This window comes from Brienomyrus brachyistius, chromosome 12 (assembly GCF_023856365.1).
Source record: "Brienomyrus brachyistius isolate T26 chromosome 12, BBRACH_0.4, whole genome shotgun sequence".
Taxonomy (NCBI): Eukaryota; Metazoa; Chordata; class Actinopteri; order Osteoglossiformes; family Mormyridae; genus Brienomyrus; species Brienomyrus brachyistius.
This window is the reverse complement of record NC_064544.1, coordinates 9,610,210-9,633,116: the sequence shown is the minus strand read 5'-3', so window position 1 is coordinate 9,633,116 and position 22,907 is coordinate 9,610,210. Positions and strand designations below refer to the sequence as shown.

General features: G+C 39.7%; 1 protein-coding gene across 1 annotated transcript; it reads right to left on the bottom strand.

The window, feature by feature from the left end:
* Nucleotides 1-500: 500 nt before the first annotated feature.
* On the bottom strand, nucleotides 501-19,875 carry b4galt1l (DP-Gal:betaGlcNAc beta 1,4- galactosyltransferase, polypeptide 1, like). The gene is made up of 6 exons (XM_048969807.1): nucleotides 18,913-19,875; nucleotides 17,731-17,966; nucleotides 11,816-12,003; nucleotides 9,245-9,367; nucleotides 3,361-3,465; nucleotides 501-3,044 (listed from the first exon to the last, which is right to left on the bottom strand). The coding sequence occupies exons 1-6, from the start codon at nucleotides 19,187-19,189 to the stop codon at nucleotides 2,909-2,911; spliced, it is 1,065 nt and encodes a 354-aa protein (XP_048825764.1). The 5' UTR covers nucleotides 19,190-19,875; the 3' UTR covers nucleotides 501-2,908.
* Nucleotides 19,876-22,907: the final 3,032 nt, after the last annotated feature.

The window sequence follows — 22,907 nt, the reverse complement described above, 5'->3', positions numbered from 1 at the left end:
AATTGTACATGGAATTCAAAATCACAAATCACCTGCAATTCAAAAATCAAAAAAAAAAAAAAAACTGGAATTTTAGGATAGTTTTCAATTCAATTTCGAATGGTGAACAACACTGACATTTTACACAAACACACACACACACAATACCTCAGGACTAAATCCCTCAAGGCCTATTACCCACTACTGAACCTTCTAACCACAAGTAAACAAGAGTCATATCTTTGCTTTACATCAAAAAACTGATTTTGTTATATGCTGGCATCTCATCCAGAGCATGTTCTCTGTCAATGCTGCCTTTGGTAGGTTCCAGGTTTTGGATCAACTAAAAATGGATAAAATGGATGGATGGATAGAATGAGAACATTTCAGCGCGACCATTCCTTGTCTTACAGGGAAGTAAGGACAGAAGGCCATAACCTGGTAGGTTTTTTTGGACGCCCACCCAGCCCTACAAACAAACAAGCAAAATCGTAGCATGGGAAGTAACTGCAATGAAAGCGTGAAATCAGACATTTTTAATCAGGATTGCTTCATCAAAACATGGAAAAGAATTCAAGAACAAACATGGTCTGCTAAAAGACACCACGACATGAAATCAGAACCAAACAGAACAAAGACAGAAATGAATGAAAGCAGCAAGGAATTCTGCTGACCTGCCTACTTTACTGCTTTGACTCCTAGTTGGTAGGTTTCAGTGGCATCAACGAGTTTTACCTGTAATCCACTGAATCCGATCAAAACCTCACCTCATTGTTAACTTGAACAGAACAGTGCCCCCCGAGCATAAGTCATGAATCACACACAATACACCAATTATAATGAAAACAAAAACCCACCACACCCTATATAATGCCTTTCATGTGCTAACGCTACATAATCTGCCCCCCCAAACACTGAACAGTATTAAGAGGTAGGTATTTACTAGAGATTAACTTCAGGTCTTAAACCATCGGAGTATTTACCATTTTGTATCCTGTCGGCATAACAGAACACAGATACCACCAAATTATTGTCCTTTTGGGGTGGGATGAGCTGGATCAGATGAGATAGCAGTATATGGACGGTTTTCTTTCGCGTCATGCAAGAGAAAATTCTGAAGTTGATGCATTAAGCAAGAACGTGCACTAGTGATGATGACTTCTTCCAACCTCTTATCTTGAACATCTCGGGCTATGCCTTATTTTGCCAATCAGCCCTAAGGTCGGAACTGGGCACAGTGTTCTGATATCAATGGAAATGTAGGCAGGGAAAGCAAACATTTATTTTGGTTATGGGTTGATTTGGCTATCAGTCTAAGACGGACCTTCAGCCGCACAACAGTTAATGGCTCGTTTTTTGTTTTAAATTACCCTGAGCGAACGATTATATTGTGAATTGGTGCCCCAGGAGGGAGCTGTTGAAGACATGAACAAACACATTTAGCGACTGGCATGACTGGACAAATAGGATCTTATAAATGAGATGACGAGAAGCACAGAAAAGGCACAAAAAAAGCATTAAATAAGATGAAATTGCATACGATAAATTCAAAGGCGATTTCTCACAAAAGTACAATATCTCAGAGAATTTCAAACCCAGCACTGAACAAAGACATGTGGAAAATAACCAAAAATAACTAGTGTTCCCTTTCTTACCAGTATGTCGTCAGTCAGATATAATTAACAAAACTTGTGTCCACCTAAAACCTGTGGCGTTAAGGAACTCTGACATGCTTGGGGATCACATTTGGTCATAAACAGGTTTTCGTGCCCCGCAACACACCGAAGTCATACAGATACAAGTTATTTAAGACATGTACATCTCATTGCTCAGCTGCAGTCATCCAAAACTCCCATCTCCAATGAAGGCAGACAAAGGCACGGCCTTGCCAATGATAAGTGATGGACGAGTTATTTGAGACTCGGGGAGCAAAGTCTGAAGTTGATATGTTTAGGTGCCAGGTACCTAAACCCTAATCTGACTTAAGAGATCAAAAGTCTGAGAGGTGCTTCATCACGTCACCATATACAGAGCAAAGAGGAACATGCGCTGTCTGGCTTATTACTACAGACGCCTGTGGCGATGACCGATCCTGTACTCCTTGTATGCGAATGCAGAATTTCAGATGATGTTTCAGGAAAAGAGGAAGCTGAACCATACGTTTGCCAATTTCCCATTCATCTAAACTGGGTTTGTCTAGTGCCCGTTTTACTTTACTGCTAATAACATGTTCAGTTGATTGTTTTTTTTGTTTGTTTTTTTTTTGGCTGTCAGCAATAGAATTACACAGTATAAATATTTAAGATGCTTGCATTTGTCATCACCAGCCACAGCAGCCTGATAAAAAAAAAAGGTGACTAGTTTGACAAAAAGCCCCCAAAAGCTGTGGCACTTTCAGAATCACTCAAGCTCCAACCATACAAAAACATCACAGTATATTGAAAAGGAGTATTGCATAAAAACAAAGACACAATGGTCCAAAGGCCCCGACCGAAGATAAAATGTCCTGAAGTCCATTTTTAGGTCACAAACTCTTTGTGGCAGACTGCAGTTCCAACACACTGCCGAGAGGAAGTCTGTGTTACGCAAGGCATTTCAAATGGCTGCCACATCGTCCCAGAGTTTTGTAAATGGAGTTTTATTCTCCTTCCCACAAGCCCACTGTGCCATGAAACCTGATCACAGTTTTACTTCATACAAGTACAAAAAAAAACCAGCTGCAGAGAATTCACCTCTGGCTCTACAAAATTAAATAGAGGCAGTAGAGGTACTTTTGAAATCCTCTGACAGATTCAGGAAGTACTAGGACTCCTAGCTCATATCATTAAGGCACATTTGGTTACTGTATCCGTTAAAAGGGAAAAAATAAAATAAAATTTAAAAAAAAAACGAACACGCACACACCCAAGAAAAATGAAAGCTTTGAGTCTCATTGATGGGGTTTCCCCACATCAACAATGATCTTTGTGAATAATAGATCTTTCTCAACCCTGACAACCCTGTACGACAGGGAGTTGATTCCGTCACTGTTCATTGTCTCCCGCGTGTGTGCAATTCTGTCAAACCTGCAACACAAAAAAAAAAACATTATCCAATGATGAGAAATGGGAACAAGAGTGGAGTGAAGTCAATGACTGGAATGAGAAATGTATTCTCACACACAGCGAAGTTTTATCGGGCTTAGAACCATTACACAACACCAAAATGTTCCAGAACTTGCGATGGCATATTAAGGTACTTTGACGGCGACTGTTTTTTCAGCTGCCGTCAAAGTACCTTAATATGCCATTAAGAAAATAGTTAAACTGGCTTTGCTGATGCAGGGCACCAAACCATTATGAACCCCCTTGAGCGGCCAAGCCTGAAAAATGCTGACGGTACCTCTGGGGATTGGGCTCGTTCCTCTCGTCTCTCTGGTGTCGGATCATCCGGCACTTTCCAATCTCTCCGCTTGGCCGGGATATCCTCATCCCCTTCGAGCTCAGCCTGAAAGAAAACGGGAGTTTGGAAGGTTAAGGGCTGAGCATGAAGAGCGAGTTTGATCGAAAGGACAATAAAGACTTGGACAATCTGCAGTGTCATGTTCCCTGCACCGAAACACGTTATACATGAATTCGTAAAGAGGATCAGAAACTAGATACTTTCCACTGGTGTCACCTTAAACTGGTGTCACCTTAAGCATTTCAATTAATAGCATACTTACATAAAATACCAACATAAGATTTCATCCATCGTTTAGGTGAACAAGGGCCTGATATACAGGACATTACACTGTGTCAGTGTATGTGTCCGATCGGATTTCAAGATCTTATTTCTGCTTTCAGGGTATAAAAGGAACAAGAGGATAAAGGCAGGCACTGAAAGCGTCATTCACAGTGACGTTGTGCAGCTGACAGTTACACTGTTGATCACCAGGGAGAGGTTCAGTTTAATCTCAGATATCCTCTGCTTACTTTGGCTCCTCTTATGTCCACAAGGTCACACCCACCACCCCTCGCAGTTTGTTCTGCTTTTCAGATACTCCATAATCTCATTTTATGCAACTGGATCAATTTAATCCTATGTCTAATTGGGGGGGGTGTGTTCTACCCAATAAATGTGAACACAATACATAACGCCAAAAATAGGCCGCCTTCAAACTGATCAAGTCATTCGTGACAGATGACAGAAAAACTCGAAAAAGCTTTTTTGAATTTTAAAACCTACACAAGATCAGATATTTGAGGTTGAGAGAGAAAAAAAAAACAGTGAAAAGGAATGAAAAGCAAAGTAAGCCATTGTAAAATGCTTAAATAATCTAAGATCCAGTTCTGTAGGATTGGGCGGCATGATAGAACGGAGGTTGACTAAAATATCAGACCGGATAGTTCAAGTGATAATTGCTGGATCCATCTTATAGAGAAGCTTAAACAAATGCCAGGGCTCCAGTCTGCGGCCATTTAGTTGCATTTTGCAACCATTTCCGGAGTCAATGCGACTAAGCTCGTGTTCGAAATGGCTACTCGCCCCCTATATAGCACACAATTTAGGGAGTCGACCTTTTGGTAGCGCAGTTACTGTAAAACGCGACCTGTACATATTCACCAGTGCGACCTGCAAATGTTTTTTTTTTTTTCTTTTTAAACATTTGGCCAAACACATTTTTGTACATCACGTGAAAAGTCTCCAGAATAGGTGTGAGACACACAGAGTGTGAGATATGGTGCTTTCCCACCGCAGGGACTTTTTTCCGGAATCAGGAACTTGTTCCCACTGCAGAAACTTTGTTCAGTTGTAGTTCCTTAGTGGCACTACTGGGATACTACAAATTTGCATCATCATCCACGAATATGTGTTTTTAAATTTGCGTTCTGTAAAATCATATCCACAAAAATACAGAGTGATATGTGCACGTGAAACATGTTTTGCACATTTGTGGATCGTGTTACATGTGTGACTTCCCTTCTATTGATCTGTGGATTTTTGTCCAGTTCGTACTACTACGAAGCCCCTAAGCGGTTTGGTGGGAAAATATTTTTTGAGTTTTGTGTTCACTCACAATAATTTTGTGATCCCACTACACTTGTCCACTTGTCGTTTGCTGCAACATGATGGCAAGGATAAACCTATATAATAGAGACATTATATATATATATATATATATATATATATATATATATATATATATATATATATATATATATATATATATATATATATATAATACAGTCTGCTATGAAGGAAACTCATGCTTCATGTATCCAAGCGACAGCCTAAAAAAAAAAAAAAATCTGATTTGGAGGAGGTCTGCAAAGAGGGGTAGATGAAAATTCCTGCTGACCTGCATGCAAACCTGGTAACCGACTACAAGAAAGGTCTTTCAGCTGTGCTTGCAAACAATGGTTATTCCACCAAGTACTAATGCATGTATACCAAGGGATCAAATATATATTTCTCTAGATAAATGACAAACTGATTTGCAACTGTTATATGATGACTTTTCCTTGCTTGTTTTGTTGATAATCTAATCTTTTGCTGTTACAATAAACTTGCCAACGGAATTATCGACTAAATTTCTTTATCAATGGGTCAGCTTAAGAATTCAGAGCTCTCTCACTGTACACCATCAAGCCAGAATACCTGGAAGGTATAGCCAAAAGTGGTTTCGGGCTTAAAAAAATATTATTTGCAATCACTTTCTGTGTATTTGTTGGCCATGTTACATTTGTGACTATTATTTATATTAATTTGCGGATTTCTGTCCAATTCATACCAGTGCTGATCTACAGAAAAAAATCCATAAATATGGAGGAGAAGCTGTGATATATATTGCTATCGGGATATGAGATTTTGGTCATATCGCACAGCCCTACTCAACATGGTTATTTCTGTAAATTGTATATTACCAAAGTATTTATCAAACGCAGTTTGAAAGAAAAAAAGATGTAAGTGTTGCATTGCTTATCGATTTAAGGCCTAAATTTTGGGCTGGTGCTCCTAAAATCTATAGTAAGGAGCACCAGCGCTGCTAGTGGGAAAAAATCAGTCTGGAGCCCTGAATGTGTATCATTATCCTTCAATCACAACTGAAGAGTAACACATACAAGTGTGTGTGGCGGGAATAACACAGTATCACCACAACAGGTGGAATTAAGTACTGTAAGCCCAGAAAACACTCAATCTGTGCCGTACATATCCTCAGAAAGTGTGAAGAAAAAAAAAACCTACATACCGACTTAACCCACACGCTTGACACCCAGATTCTGATGTATGAGGAGGGTAAGAAACTACTTAGGAGTAAAAAACTTGATGAAATAACACATGATATAGACACTGTGTCTAGGACAGGTGAGCGGTCTTTTTTTTAAACAGTCGTGGCTGTACACATCATTTATAAATAAATAAGCACATCAAGCGTGAAACTGCTTTAAAGTGTCTTGTGATAATGCGTAGATTCGATGAATTTCTGCAGTCAGAAACAGGTTAAATGTGTGAACCCCAAGATGGAAAATTCATATTCTTTACTCTGTTTTATTTAATTTGTTTTTACCCCCTACAACACTTGGAAGCGGGGGACAGTCCAAGTGCAGTCAGGCCAGCAAAAATATCAGCAGTGGGCCCCCAAAATCCACTACTGAAATGCAAATATTAAACAATTCCAACAGACCGAAAGGCTAACCTAAAAACTTCAACCCCAATCACTTAACATAAGTAACCTTACAAAATAAATGATAGCTACTTTATAAAAGGTATGGTGCCCGGGAATGTAGCATGGAAACGGTTCATGTATTTCCAGCGGTGGAATCATTGCATGTTTACATGAAACCCATATAAAGTTCATGAGCAAATAATATTTTTAGAATTGAAAAACCACACACACAGTCACTTAGCTTACATACGCAGCTAAGTCGGGCTATGGTTATAACTATGGTTATAGCTCGAATACGCCATTTAATCAGACTACTGTCCTTGTCCCAGTACACGTGCACAATAAGGGGGATCGATTTATTGACCAAAGTATGGCGATATGGCTCCTGTCAGCTTGTTAGAATTGGGGTTTTTCTGGTTGACCTATTATATCACAGACATAAAAAATAATTAATAATAATAGATGTGAGGAGAAATGAAGTGACACAAGCTTTAACTGTGACCTGGTCGGAAGAAAAGACCAGGATAGCTTAAGATGAAATAAAGTATTTCGTATAATATACTATAACAGCACAATATTAGAAATGTTTCAAATATTGCAATGTGATTTTGTTGTAACAAATATGGGGGAATTTATGAAACAAAAAATTTCTCATAAACCCGTCTAGGAGCGATAAACAGCAAGGAAGGAAATGATTACGATTGTCTTGGAGACCGCATAAATTGATTTTTAAACATATACTAGATAATCTTGAAAAGGAATAATCATTAAAACTGCAAAACTTGCTAGGTTTCCCCCCCCCCCCCCCCGACAGAGTAAAAATGTTTTAGTGAGACAAACTCCACACGCTATAATATCTGTACCAGATTTAAAGTAAGAAAAAGCCTGATCTTAAATCTAGCCGACCAGCTATGTAAGAATTGAATGTGCATAACATGCGATGTTGGTATTAATATCACGTCATCCAGTCCTATTCTAGCCATTTTTCGAATTCAGTAAAAAATACCTTGCTGCGCACAGTGATGTCATTTGGCATCGGTACCAGTTTACGCCAGTGGAAAACAAACACCTTGAAGTACCGTACTTTTGGTACCTTCTTGAAATACCAAACATACAGTATCTGGTGTGGTGAACAAGCATCCATAGTTGAGTGGGTAATTGTACAGCGCTGTACGTCCTCTGCTATGCTCCGTGCTTCTTCTGCGTTCCGGCTTCTTCTGTTACTTCCAGGTCAAAGGACCACAGGGAAACTGCAGAGCATGCACAGGGTGCCTAGGCCAGTCCGATTGAATGTATACATGCATAAGTAAATCGATTCCCAATCGCATTATCTGGGTGACTTAGTCCAACTTCAAGAAATTCAATTTAGTACGATTTCAGTTGGACTAACATGTTTACATGTACTTTCAAAGTTCGGTTTTAGTAGGACTAACACAATAATTCAATTTTCTTCGTGTGCATGTAAACGTGCCGAGCAACAGACAGTATGAGTTCATGAAGAGAGATTATGATCCTTTGGGAGTTTGTCAAACAGGTTTCTGTCAGGCAACCAAATGGTGTCACTTTTATTTTGTACAGAGCCCTGCCTTTTCAAAAAAAACTGAAGTGCTATCCAAACAGAGAGCACATTTTCTTAAAGAATGGCAGAAAAAGACTCTTATCTTGTCGTAATCCATTACAAAAACATTTTGTATCTTATTTGTCTAATTTTGCCATCACGGAGCTGACCACCATAAAGGGAATACAATCCCCAAACAAACAGCTTTATCAGTTTTCATTTGAGCTGTAAAAAAGGATAATTGACTGGTTCACTTCCTCATAGCAAGTTAACATCTCTAATGTCCAATGACAGTAGTGGAACATCGTTTGAAGGGTTACACTGAAAGTAAAACCCCCATCATAAAATAACATCAATACATTTTTTTTTTTATATCTGGGTGCCTTCCAGTTGTTGACCCCTCCCTTTTCAGGATACCAGTCAATAAGAACAAAGCTCAGCAGAACCACACGAGGCGATCCCTGGAGGTATTTTCTCAGGAAGACAGATACTGCCACTGAACCACTGTTTAAGCACATTCCTTTCCAAAAAAAAAAGGCATGCAGGGTATGATGTTCCCTAAATGAGAGAATTAAAGCAGCCCGAGGAATAAAGTGAGTTAAAGAATAGAGACTATTGTACAGGAAAATAAAACTAATCAGCATCATAGACAACAGATAGTAAAGAGAGGTCTCAGGTACCTCACTGCTGTTTAAATACAGAGGGATAGGATTCTCAAGACATTGAATCCTAGACTTTCCCACAGACAAGCCTGAATTACTTACAGAAGTCTAACTGAACTCCCATACAGATGACTGACACTGGATGGAAGCTTCTCTTAGCAGGAGTTTCGATGTGGTACAGCTAAATTGCCCAATAGGGTTGAAGTGGACATGCAACAAATCCCATCACATATTCAACACAAAGACTGCCTTAAGTGTTTGTTCCTGCTGCGCATGAATTGATCTGCAGTATGCAATCACCACAGGCATACCTGCTTAGAAAAACAAATTCTTTTCACGTTTCTGGCCCAATGCAACCTAGTGGAACTTGTTCCATTCCTCAGGGGGTGGTGTTAAAAGTTCAAGCTGGTATCTTACCTGTTGTAGATGTCGTCGTCCTCCCCACCCCAACCCCAGTAGTTGTTGGGGAAGCCATTGATTTTCAGGTACTGCTCCTTGCTCATGGAGGAGACCCCACCAAAGTATTGATTATATGGCAGCCTGGGGAAAAGGGTTAAGAGTGAAATTCCTGAAAACTGTACAGCATGTTGTTCAATCCCAGATTATTTCTATTCCATTTTATTCAAACACTTTAAAGACAGAAAACCAATAACTGTACAACTACATACCTATAACTTTGGAGAATGTTTGGATGGTTGGACATAAACAAGCATTTGCAGAACAAGAATTACCAATTTAGTTTCTTCTCAAGTCTGTACACATCCATACTGCAAAGCCGTATCCATCCCAACCGTTTCTGGCAGTTATATTGCCGAAATCACCCCCCCTCCCCACCAACACTACTATAGGCCTGTCACAGTTACTACATAATCGCCTAAACAAGATCATCTGAACTGACCACAATTATACTTTGCATAAGCAGCCTCCATTCATCCGTATAAAAACAGCTAGATGAGAAAGTCATATTTCTATGACTATTTCCGTACCATTTTCTACCGCGTGATGTTTGACTGGCGCTTCTTTAATGATCATCTCGTTCCGATCTTGAACCAATCCATACCACCTGTCCTATTTGTACCTCACACGTCCGTGTGCATGCGCAGCATTACGATTCATGGCAAATTTTACGACTGTGCCCGATTTGTACCACGTCATTTCACAGCACTCTCATTACCCAGCCTAATCTTGTTAGTATTTGTTTTCACTAATTCAGGTTCATGTCGGCCCGCTTGTGAGCGATCTCCACCAGCCCAAAATATCAGCCACATATTCCAATTTTGGATTCTTTGCGTTCTCTGTTTAATGAATATTCTTCATAGCACCTGCACTTGTGTCTGAGTGTGTGTTTGTTCATCTTGTTACGGTGGGATGATTGTATATATGCCCTGACGGCTGCCACTATTACACTGCAGCAAAGTCAGTATATTATGCCAATAGGACAAAGAACTAGAGAAATGTATGGTATTTTGTCCATTTATTTCTGATCCCACTGCTTTGGAGTGATAAACACAAAAGTGGTATGCAAGTAGACATTCGCCAGTGATAAGCATGACAATTTCTTCTTGTAGCAGTGAAAATATTTTATGCACATTTGCATAAAATGACAAGAAATTACCATGTATTTTAACCTTTATGTGGCTAATTTGTTCTTCTTTCGGGGTATAAAACCTAAAACACACACCGATTTCTTGTCATAACAGCGTGAATGCACATCAAATAAATACACATTTGGATATACCTCAAATGCGTACTTCCGTAGCAGTGATGTGCGCTACTTTTTATAAATATGGCTGAAACAAACAAAATACACCAAACTTCATATTTTGGTTAAGAGTGAACCAAAGCTATATGTATACCAAAATACCATGTCATTGGATAGCGGCAATTTCAGCTGATGAAAATATAACATTTCAGATATGGGATATTTAGGTAATGTGCTGACCCAAAAACTGGAAATAGATGAGTGAATACTTAAAATGACAAAGAATTTTTAAGTGACTGGAATTAAACGGATTAATCCTTGGGGTGTATCATGATTTACCAAGCAGGATTTTTTGCTTTGCCAGATAACTTGTCAGATTTAAGGTACAGCAATTTAAAAGGATTTTATTTCTGTTTAGTAGATAATATGATTTGCAGTAAAATGGCAGGATGAACAGATTAGGTGGTGCAGACGTTTAACTTCTAATTTATGTCATATCTCCCCTATCCAATTTTCGGGAAATGCAATTTTTATTTATATGTTCCAATATTGCCTCGTGCCCATTGCTTCCGGGATGGGCTCCGGACCCCCCACGACCCAGTAGGATAAGCGGTTTGGAAAATGGATGGATGGATGTTCCAATATTCGATATTCATGAGGTGTGTGTGTGTATGTATATACATATATACACATATATATACATATATACACATACATAACTAATAGTGTTATAAAATGAAGAGAAAAATAATTAAATCAATCGCAATTATTTATATGACAATCAACTAAAATTTCATGATTGTCACAACCCTAACACCACACTTACATTTTACAGATATTCAACAAACAAAAAACAGGGTCCCAGCACTACATGCTTGGACCCCTAATAAAGTGTACACTCATTGCTTTCTTCCGTTTCCAGGTCTGCATCAGAGCTGATTGTCTGCAACTGCAACTTTTGGGTGCAAAAATCCACCCAAAGCCAAAAGCAGAATGTTCCCTGAGATTCTCTACAAAGTCAAACCACCTGCATCACACACAAATCAGTTTCTGCCATAGATGGCATCCAGACAACTAGCAGGGAATGTCCCTGTTTAGCCACCAACTGGGATGTATCACTATGAAAATCATTATATACTGGGAAGCATAACAGGCTTCAGGGGTGCAAAATGCTGAGCTGTGCTTATCTCCAGAAGATCCAAATGGTAGAGTGTTCATTCAAATTAGCAGGAAGCATCACCCAAAGCCACCGTGCATGGGATTAAGAGTAGCTCATGAGGCCATACCTGAAGCCGAATTTGTCCATAGACACAGACAGGTGTCTAGGCTGGCTGTAGCACTTGTAGATGTTGCGGTCGTCCAAGGGAATCAGGTCCACATCACTGAAGACAAAACAGTCGTAGTCATACTCCTTCAAGGCCTCGTTGTAGCCGATGTTCAGGAGCTTGGCCCGATTGAACACCTCGTCTCCATCCTGCAGTGGGGGGTGGGAAGTATGATTTAACCTCATGAAGCTTCACATGAAGCTTCCTTCAACCAGGGGACACCACAGGGGGGCCCTCTCAAAGAACCAAAAAGCATGTGTAGGGATGGGCATCATTAAGATTTCAATGGAACGACTACTCTTACCGGTACTTTAACGGTACTCTTATTGGTGCTTTTTATGCAATGCTAAAGTTCATACTACACCATTTTCAATTCTTTGTACGTGAGGGTTAACTTGCCACACATTTGTAAATCTTGATCATATGTGCGGTTATAATGTTTTAATTTTAGTCTCAACAAGCTACAAATTATGATTTCCGGGTGTCATTCACACGTATCATTTATAGAGATGCAATGATTGCAATTTACTTGGCCAATTCAGATTTCTGAATTTTTTTGCAAGTGTGACCTGATGATACCAATTTTTGCCCATTCAGATTTTCTTTCCCAGAACTAAAAACCAACTTTTCTTCATCGCAAAAATTTTCATACTGAAAGATATTAAACTTTATAATTTCCCCCAAACAGCACTAACTCACAGGATCTTCTCTTACTTAATCGGCAACATAAAGTGGTATGTGACTGGAAAAAAGTACAAATAATTAACTGAAAATGAGTTGCTGTACAGCCAACTTTATCTGACATATCTTACTTTATCAAACAAGAGCAGGTGCAACAGATTTAAATAAAACAAAAGTCAGTCACATATCACTTTCCACCATGTTTAATTCACCAGATAATCTTTCATATGACACGTTAGCGTGTGGCTGTAAGTGTGCATGCAGTTCCCTGTGATGCTGTGTGTATGACGTGTGCTGCATATGTAAAACGGGCCGGTTTAGTATCAGAAATACATGAGACTGACCGGCCAGTCTCCAGTCCAGGCCAAACACGCAGAAAATCGGCAGATTCCGAACACTGGCTGGTTGATCGGTGCATTAATAGTGATTTCATGATAAAACATTGTTTGGAGACCAAACAGACTCGTCAGCGATTCTTCCTGGTGAAAGATCTTGTGTAGACCATCTGTCGCTGATCAGTCAAAGTCAAAGTAAACTTTATTGTCATCTCTGCTATATACTGTACAGGTACATAGAGAGACGAGATGACGTGGCACCAGTTTTTTTCAGTGCAGACGAGAGATAGACATCAGTCGAGTAGTGTGCAAACTGCGACGACTTCAAGATTCCCGTTAAAAAAGTTGTATAGTGTGAACAAAATATCAATCTGATGACCTTGAAAGTTGGGTAGCGTGATCATAGCATGACAGAAAAAGAACTAAATTAAGAATAGAAAATGGCTTTATTTGCTCATATGTACAGTATTTAAATAAATATTCGAGTGGCAAATTGGAGCAACATTGTTTTGATCAAGTCAGTATTATAGATAATGTGATGATCGAAATATTTTATATAGCACAAGAAACAGCCACATTTTTAACAATTCACCAAAATAGAGTGATTTTGAGACTATGGAAATGTAAAACATATGTAGTTAAAGTTCACTTTAAGTGAAAAACTTAAAGTACTTAGAGTACAGGACTTTTTCTTTGACAGTAATTTTACTGTGTGGTAACCTTAGTTTGTCCAAATCACTAAATCCGTTATCTGAAACTGAGAATTTCAGAATGACATATGATGCTCTGACCATTTCAGGATTTCAGAATTTATGAAAGCTCCCATAACCAGCTGGCTAATGGCTACGAATTATCCATATCCATATAATTAATCCACATTCGTATAATTTAGTTAACTCTGTGTGGGCTCAAGGCCAATAAGCATACATAACATATCTTTATTAATGAACTACGCAGTCAAAAACTGTGCATTTCTCCATATACATGCGATGGACTTTCACTACATATTGACAGATTGTTTGTGTTTCCACCCTTACATGCAAAAGATTTGTTGCACTTGTGGCAAAGCACAATGTCAGCACTGATTAATGAAATGTTAGCACACTTTTGAACATTTAGCTCTCTCCGCCATCATCACTCAAAACAGGGTCTCAGTGTATGCGCTGCACATTGCTGCTTGTGAGAGAGAGACGGAGAGAGTGCGAGTGAGCTGCACCGCGCCCCACCTCTCGCACAGAGGCTGCCCCAAGCCCTGCCCCTCACAGACAGGCTCCAAGAGAGATCTCTCTGTTCTGGATTAAGAATAGCCAAAATGCAAGCGGAAACTGAGCTGGGAAGATGAAATGTGCAAGAGTACTTTTATGCAAAAAAAAAATCTTGTTTATTATTGCTTCTCAAATTTCTTCAGTAGTAAAAATAGAACAGATTACATCAGAGCTCATTGATATTGCGCTGTTTAATGTAATTCCTGGACCTGTTTAACTACCCATCCATAAGTCCAAAGAAATAACTCGATATTGACACATCATACATTACAAACCAACCTGCATGCATGTTCAGTGGGCAAACTACACACAAGTGGTGCACACACACACAAAAGCAAAACAAACAGTGGCCAAACAGCTCTTATTTGCAAAGAAAAGTAGCATCTTCCATGCTGGGAATGGAGCCTGATAACGTGGAACTCGCTATCGCTAACATGATTACCTCCAAGCATTTGGCAGAGGAGTGCTGGGCCACCTTCACAAGACAGGGTGTCCTGACCGATTCTGGCAGTTCATTTGCTGATATTGCATTGGCCACACAGATACAGTGGTGCACTAAGAGAGCCAAGCACTGAACACTGACGTACGAGGTTCCCCGACCACACTCACATTTTCCAGATATTCAACAGGCAGACCTGCTTTAGTTTTCCCAAGAAAATATATCTTCTACATTTGTGGATTTTTTTTGTTTCCTTTGAGACACAACAAAACCCTTATCTGCTGCTTTCTGAAGACTCCAGCAAACGCCCAGAGTTATGCAGGTCGGATTCCTACAGACACGGTGGGGGGGGGCGGAGGATGTGGAAAAGCCAGCTCTGTTTTGAATTGTAAACGATGGACTGGACAGGTCCTTCCAGACTGGGGAGGGGGAGAATTTGGCAGGGCTCTGCTCACAAGCTCTTATTATGTCTTTATGCCCTCTGCACATGGGCGACTACTAGAAAGAGCCTTTTGGTACACAGCAGATGGTCGTCACCTGGAAGGCTGCCTCGGCCCATAAAATTTCGACTTTGGCGATGCTTGCAAAGATACTTTCTCGGATAGTAACGGCAGTCTGGGCCTCTTTCTTGTTGGCCCCGTTTCCCGCCCCCCCACCCACTGCGAAAAACGCATCCCCCCCCCAAGTACCCAAATGCGGCAGACCATGCTCCCCCCACAACCCCCAGCTACTTCCCTGCAAGCAGAGTGTAGACCTACAGTCTGCATTTCCTCTTAAAGGGGAGACATAGGCAGCCGTGATTTCCTCCCCGGAACGCCAGCCAGGTGCTCTGCCAGCTGCCTTGGGCCATGTTCAGTTGCTTGGCGATGCCAATAGTCTCTATATTAACTGGGGGGAAATGCCTGCCCAGCCCATTTTGTCTCTCTCAAAATCTAATTCCTGGTATATACTAAATGTATGTCAAATGTACTGATAGAAAAAACCCTCAATATAACATCTTCCTGTATGACTGTATTTTCTAAATGCTACAGAATTTTAAAAATAAAGCGATAATGATCCATTCCATCTTAGTAGAGAGAACTGGGTTTCACCAAATCTACAACTAACACAGGAGTGTTCATTTGTGCTATGCCAGCTGCCATTGTACTGACAAATACATGTCTGTCAGAATGTATAGTAAGGTACCACATTTTAAATAATGTGGGGTGGAACAAGGAGCAAATAAAAAAAAAAAAAGGTTTTGAAGTACATCAGATGGCCAACACTTTAATGAAGTAGTGAAAGAAGATTTCAACAAGTTGCCCCGAGAGAAGAGGAAGGAAAGAAGAAAGCCACATTACCGGTTATGCACCAAAGCTCACGGGTCACCAAATGGCCCATGGAGAAACCCGCTGGTTTCACCTCTTCCTGCAGCAAGACAAGCCTGACATACATGGGAAGGGAGGGTAGGGTGTGACTGTGGTGGAGATTTACAAAGAGGAAGAAAAAAAAACAGCATGAAAACAAGGGGAAGACCAGGGAACAGAAGAGAAAGAGAGAAAAAGTTGAGCAGATTGACAACAAAGACACAGAAAGCCATGTATAGCTGCAGCCAGTAGACAGGGAACAGGGCTTTACTGATATGCAGTCTCTCTCATGCCAAACTCATTCACCAAGAAGTGCAGTGTCATTATGCAAAGCAAACAGCATTGTTCAGGTCCTAGCTAAGCCTTAAACTAACAAGCGTGATTCAAACACCTGATTTCTTGGTACCACAGAGCCTGTCAGTAGTGAAGGTAAATTAGCACCACCCCCAAAGAGCAGAACACTGCAATACCACCCCCTCTGTTCAGGATTCAGCACTAGGAGGCATTATTATTATCATCATTATTATAACTGACAGAAATATGCCATCATAAAAAGCTTAAGCATATTACAGTATAAAACATCAAGTCCACTAGAAAAAATAAGTTTGTAAAATGAAGCCAGATATGGAATCTTAGCAAGGGACAAGCTCTTCTTCTTGATCTCTGGAAATATAAAGCCAAAATAAAGACAAGTGACAATAACACTACCCCACCCCCCCCATGCTTAACAGCAATGAGGCAAGGATTTACCAACCCTAGGGTGCTGGTAACCAGGAAACTTCTCTATAATGTTAGTGGCTCCATGACACCAGAGCAGATTAGTTTACCATGTGCCTCTAACATTATCTGAGCTCATATCCCATGATGCATCAGTTTCCTACACAACATCCCCTCACAACATAAAGCCATAATTCATAGAGTTACAGAGGGAACTTCAGCTGAATTTAAACTTCCTGCCTATTTCCTGTGCCAGTTTGGTTCTCACATTCCCTCTGAGACCACTGATGCAGTAACAGACAAGACAGCTGGTATCAGCCAAAGTGAGAATTCAGCTGTCACACAAAAGAGTAACCTACCATAACACAACCTCACACTCTACCCACTCACTTAAAACCAGTTTATTTACACCAAGACAAAAGGGAGAGAAAAAAAATTTGGTATCCATAACTGCAAACATACAGAGGACAATGGTGCTTTTACATCAACCATAAAAATCTGTTGTTTTCCCCCTATGAAGCGGAAGATAACACTAAATATGCATTATACAGAACTCAGCAGGGATTAAAAATTGTATTCATCAGCTAAGTCTTTAACCTGAACAGCAGATTTAATGTCAATGTCAATCTGTGTAATTATCTACAGATGTATTATACAGCTTCAGATAAGCGTTAACTAGGCAAATAATTAAAATATTACAACAAACACTCAGAGTAGAAATTATTGCACTACAATCACCATTACCGTAAAGATAAGAATTATTGCATGGTTGGTGTAGGGTTCCCGTACAGCGCTGAAGCTAATTGATCTGATATGGTATGTGTTTTGCCAATTGAATAGAAGATTGTAGTGGTGCACTATTGTTATAGCCCTTGGAATTCCCAGATTCCATTGTGCAGCTGAAAAATAAATAAGAGCTGAGCTGCATCGCAACAAACAAAAAAAAACATTAAAGAATTACCAGAACACTTTCAGCAAACACACCTCAATAGCAAAACCTGACCATTGTGTACAAAGCGGGAAACTTAGAGAAGAGAGCACGGATGAGAAATGTCTCGGGTTACCCCTGGTGACACATGGCAGAGGGACTTACCTGATTGATGATATAGACGCCATAATCCAGTTGCTGCCGCTGTAGGATGGGGTGGAGGTAGTACAGCCAGAACCTGAGGTGATCTTCACGTTTGCGAAAGGGTATAATTATTGCCACCTTTTGGAGGGCAATGCACTCGCTAGGCTTGTAGCGGCCACCCTCCGAGAGCTTTGGATTCTCAGCCCTTACAAGATCCAGGGTAATGGGGTCGGAGAATTCGATTCTCAGTGGGCCCACTGTATGGTGGGGCGGGGGGGGGCGGGGGGGAGAACAGACAGTGTGTTCTCAATACACAAAACATTTGTATGAGTGCCTGTCTTGTGTTTCATCCATCATTCCTAGTACAATTAAATCTCAGATCACACAATTTACAAGTCAATCAGCTCAGCACAAAGGCACAAAATATGATAAGGTTGCTCAAAATGTATCTACTGTAACTTTCTGAAAGATCATGTTCGTTCAGCTTGTTTCAGTTGTTCCCGTTATGTGGAACGCAAAGCTTACATGATTAAGGGAGCTCATCCGAACACGGTGTTCAGCCGTGACATCAAAACAGAAGGGAATTCCCGGAAGTACCGTCAAAGAAAACTCCCGGAGGAAGTGACAACATACCAGAGATACTGTGATCTCAATTACACTCCATTTAATATGGTAAAAGAAAGTATCACTAACATCTAAAAAAATGTTACACGAAAGCTGTTTATTGGAATCCTCGCATAACCTCGGAATGTTTGTTTTTCCGAGATCAAAGAATGACGTGGCCATTATACGCGCAGATAAAACACTTCTATCTGGTGTCAAAGATAGGCGTACCCCCCTCAGACAACGCCATAAAATGTCTTGCGTCTGGATAGACTATGCATTATACAGAAAGCTGAAGAATCATACAAATAAAAGATTTACAGGGGAAGAATTCCAATTTCATTAGATGTGTTGCCTAAATAATTAAAGAACATGCAAAGTCTAGTCCTCAGTAATTAGTCAGACCGAAACTTTAAGCTTAAAGCTCATTAAGGACCCCTTTACTCCCAGCAGCTGCCGAAAACACACACTTCCCATCTAATAAAAGCAAGTACAGACCAACATGACAGCAATAAAATTTAAATTTAAATACATCCTTAAATAAAGCTTGGCAAAAAAGTTGATTTTTAATGCTTTAACCGTCACAAAATAACTACTTACCTAGAAGAGGTGGATCGTCAGGACATTGTATAAGCTCTTCTGCCTCCACGGGAGCCAAATCAGCATCCATGTTTTCCCGTTTCACAGGCGCTGTGACTGGGTGCAATCTATTATGGTTCTGATCAGACTTTGTTTGCGGATATTGTAGGAATGAAAGTCGCACATCGAAAGACCTAACATAATAAACTACAGTAACGGATATATGGACAAAGCACAAAAGCACAACCAGTGTGCATATTCTATGTAAAAGGCCGAAATTTACAGCGGTTTCGCGCATTATTAAAACTGCAAGTTTCTTTTAAAAAAGCATAGAACTGACACGGGAAAAAAATACTCTGAAGATCAACGTATCACACAAATACCAAAAAATAATTACATATTTCAGACACGTAACTAGCTAACGTAATTTCTTTAGCAGGCTAATACAGCTGTTCTCAAGTTTATCGACAGCTTTAAAATTTCCTAAAACTAGTAAAAGTACATTTCCCCTTTATCCGCTTAGCACGTCAACTAAAAAACCGCCTAGCAAGACCAATTCGGACATCTCTGTTAAACACACCCGCTATTAAACCTCTATTTATGTTATTCGAAAATGACTTAATTAGCTACAAATAAGCTTGGCAGTCTGCATCCGAGGTTAAGATGTTAACGGGAAGAGGCTACCTCTCAACGACGGAATAAGCTAAAAAAAAAAAAAAAACAAGATCATTCGACTGTCGACGCCACAGATATTACGACACCGAAGTAAACCGAGTGAGTTAATCATTGATACTGAAATTTACAAGCGATTAATAGTACAGTTATCATTAGTTAGTACTAATCCGTCTTGAGGCGCTCGCCCATCTTCCTTCCGAGCCGCAGCTAAGCTAAGCTGTCGCGTGACGTTTCCGGGTCCGCGCGGCCAATAGTCACGGGGGCCGATCTAACGACGTGCGCGGACGGTATCCGATTCCGACAAACGACTCCTGCTGGCCGCTTTGATCTGCAAACGCCAGACACGTATGAAAAAAACACGATCTATATAGTTCGTGAACTAATTTACCTGCGCATTAGAAGCAAATAAAAAATATTTTAAAATTTACTTACACAAAAAAAGTATTTGCAACGAAGTGAATAAAAGCAAATAAATAATTGTACGTATATGTTCGACGTAGATTTTTTTTTTTGGCTTGTTGGTCACATAGACCTACTTGTTTATTTTAATATTGTATTGGGATTGTGCCGTACACTGTGTTCCTCTGCTTCATGCCTTGCTGTGCCCCCCCCGTCGTACTTCCGAGATTAGCGCCGGATAGTTCTTGTATTCAGCCAAACTTAAGCAAGAGCACACCCAAGTGGAATTAAATGAACAGCAACGATGATAGTAAGGCGAGATCTAATTCATCCATTTGTAGTATCACAATTATGATACTACAATACTAAGCATGCACCTTTACACAAAGGCATTTGATTGCTACCATGCTTGACATATTTAAGTATGGTAGTCTACATACTGATGATGCGATTTGAATGGAATATTGAAATTTATTAATCATCTTCTAAATACTATTGCACTTTACATCATTGTGTCCTTGTTCAACTGTCCTGTGTGCCTTTAATTGACCCTCGGGGACAAATAAAGTTATTTTAAATTGTGGGAAAACTCACGTTTTGTCTACCTCATCTTGCTCTGATTATATACAAAATTGAATATGTTCACTCAAACCCGACACACATACAGGGGAGAGCAAGCTTGGGGCCTAATAGCACGGTCAGCATGCAGCATCACTGGAGGTGGTGGTTAAGGGCCTTGGTCAAGGGTTCATGGACATGTGACTTCTGTAGAAGCTTGAACTAGTGACCTTCTGATCAAAGGCACAGAGGCTTAGCTCTCCGAGCCACACACTGCCCCCATTAGAACTGAAAGTTTAGAGTTTGGAAGGCCAAGGTTTTACAAAACTCATGAACTGTGCCTAATAGAGTCAATTCAAAATTATATGGAACAGAAGAACAGAAAAAAAAATTGTTTACCAAATATTTCTTGAAAAAAACAATAACTTTGTTGTACTAAACACGACTCCTCTATATAGAAAGATTGCTTTTTTAGCCAATCTATTAATACACTTGGTGGTTAATGTGCAGGGTTGGTTCTGTATTTTTCATGCCTATCAACGGATCTATTACTTGCTGCCAAAGCCTGAAACATGTCATAATTTAGCTCTTTCGTGTAGATGCTTTTAATTTCCATTTTACTCTTGGTGACAATCAATGTCAGTGGCCTCAAAATATCCCCATGGCAAGTGGATTCCGTCTAGCCATCACCAGAATTAAGGATACATTTTCTTCAAACTCAATCAATCAGCTTTACCCCGCTTCAGATAGTATAACCAGCCTCTGATTGCTGAAGCATGAACGACCCAAATGCCTACCTAAAATCAAATATCAGCACACAGATGATCTCAACTTGGACCAGACCACTACCATGCTTCATTTTTAGAAGTTTCCCTAATCATTTTACCTCAGGCCTGCATACCTGTTGGAATACTTCTCACAATTATTTATGGATCTCACAAAGTCTGCAGTGACTGAACACAAGATCATCGCAAGAAAACATTACTTTCAATACCTTTATCTTGTGCTAAAATTATGGGTAATCCTTATAAAAAGTAAAATATGAAATATAAATTCAATTATCCAGTATGCTAAATCTGTTCTTTATAAATGTGTATATAACTTCTGAATTCCCTTTAGAAATGCTATCATCTATTAAAACTTTAAGAATCAGGGATAACTTTTTGCTTTTAACTCTTGCTTTCAGATCATTCACTATTTCATGACTGGCTGGCTAATTTAGATTTGCACCTCAATGAACAGAAACATACATCAAACTCACAGATTCAAGTTTTGCTGATCCTGTCTAAGTAAACTGCTAGTACACAACAGATTAACTTCCTCATGGCAGAACCAACAGCTATGCTAGGGTGTATCGGGTTTGAAGGAACATATGCAATTTTGTATATAAAGCATAACATTTATTATAACATCACCATCCTCCACCAAAAAATACATTTAGAAGTATCTAAAAATCCAAATCAGTTACATAATCTAGAATCATCCTGCTTTCATACATTTCATGTATTTATTAATACATCAAATAAATAAGAATCTCATAATGTACCTAAACATTAACAAACATATGACAAGTTTAGAAATATAAAGTTATTCTAATATTTTACATAGAGTGTTCTTGCATTTCCTCACGAGTATCAATGTCTGAACACAACCACTAGACTACAGCCAAAATTAGAGGGTTCACAAATGAATAATTATTGCTGAAGAACAGTTTCTCCTCTACTAAACCAATTAAAAATCAGTCACCTTGGTATATCAGCTTTCTTAAACAGCTTGACAAGTCAGTGATCTTTTAATTAAAATAAATAAAAATGGCAACTTCATGAATAATATTTCCACCGCAGGGTTGCTGGAGCATTTTCCAGGAAACAGGGCACAGGGCAGGGCTACATGTGCGAAGTGATGCTAGCCCATCACAATGCATACACACGAACACACAGTGGGCAATTTTAGAAACAATAGTTCTCCTAAATGGATGCCCTTTGAGGAGGAAAAAAATCGGTGCACTCAGAGGAGCATGTGAACTCATTCAAACCGCCAAAACCTAAAAGAAGTGTCAATGCTTTGTTCTGTTTATAAATGGTTGTTGTAAAGGTAATATCATGGCATAAATATGTGACAAATGCCTACTTTTCAAGCTACCCACACTTAAAATGTAAGCAAGGGACCATCTTCTTTAACATTTAAATATTTCTAATAGTCTCGATCGACATGTTGGTCTTCTTTTTAAAGATCGCACGTGTGAGTACGTTTTGACCACAGCACAAATACGACGACTTCTACTTAAATATAATGAACGTGTTTACGTCCCTTTTACTTCCCAAAATGGTAGCTGAATGCAACGTCAAGAGACGCCGTCGCTCAAACGTACTGAACGGCGGCCT

Bases quoted from the DNA above. Each gene is read 5' to 3' on its own strand.
- b4galt1l (XM_048969807.1), bottom strand. From the start codon at position 19,189: ATGCGCGAAACCGCTGTAAATTTCGGCCTTTTACATAGAATATGCACA. The intron at 12,004-17,730 runs GTAAGTCCCTCT...CCCCCACTGCAG, and splicing joins GCGTCTATATCATCAATCAG to GATGGAGACGAGGTGTTCAA. The intron at 3,466-9,244 runs GTAAGATACCAG...GTTTTCTTTCAG, and splicing joins GACGACGACATCTACAACAG to GCTGAGCTCGAAGGGGATGA.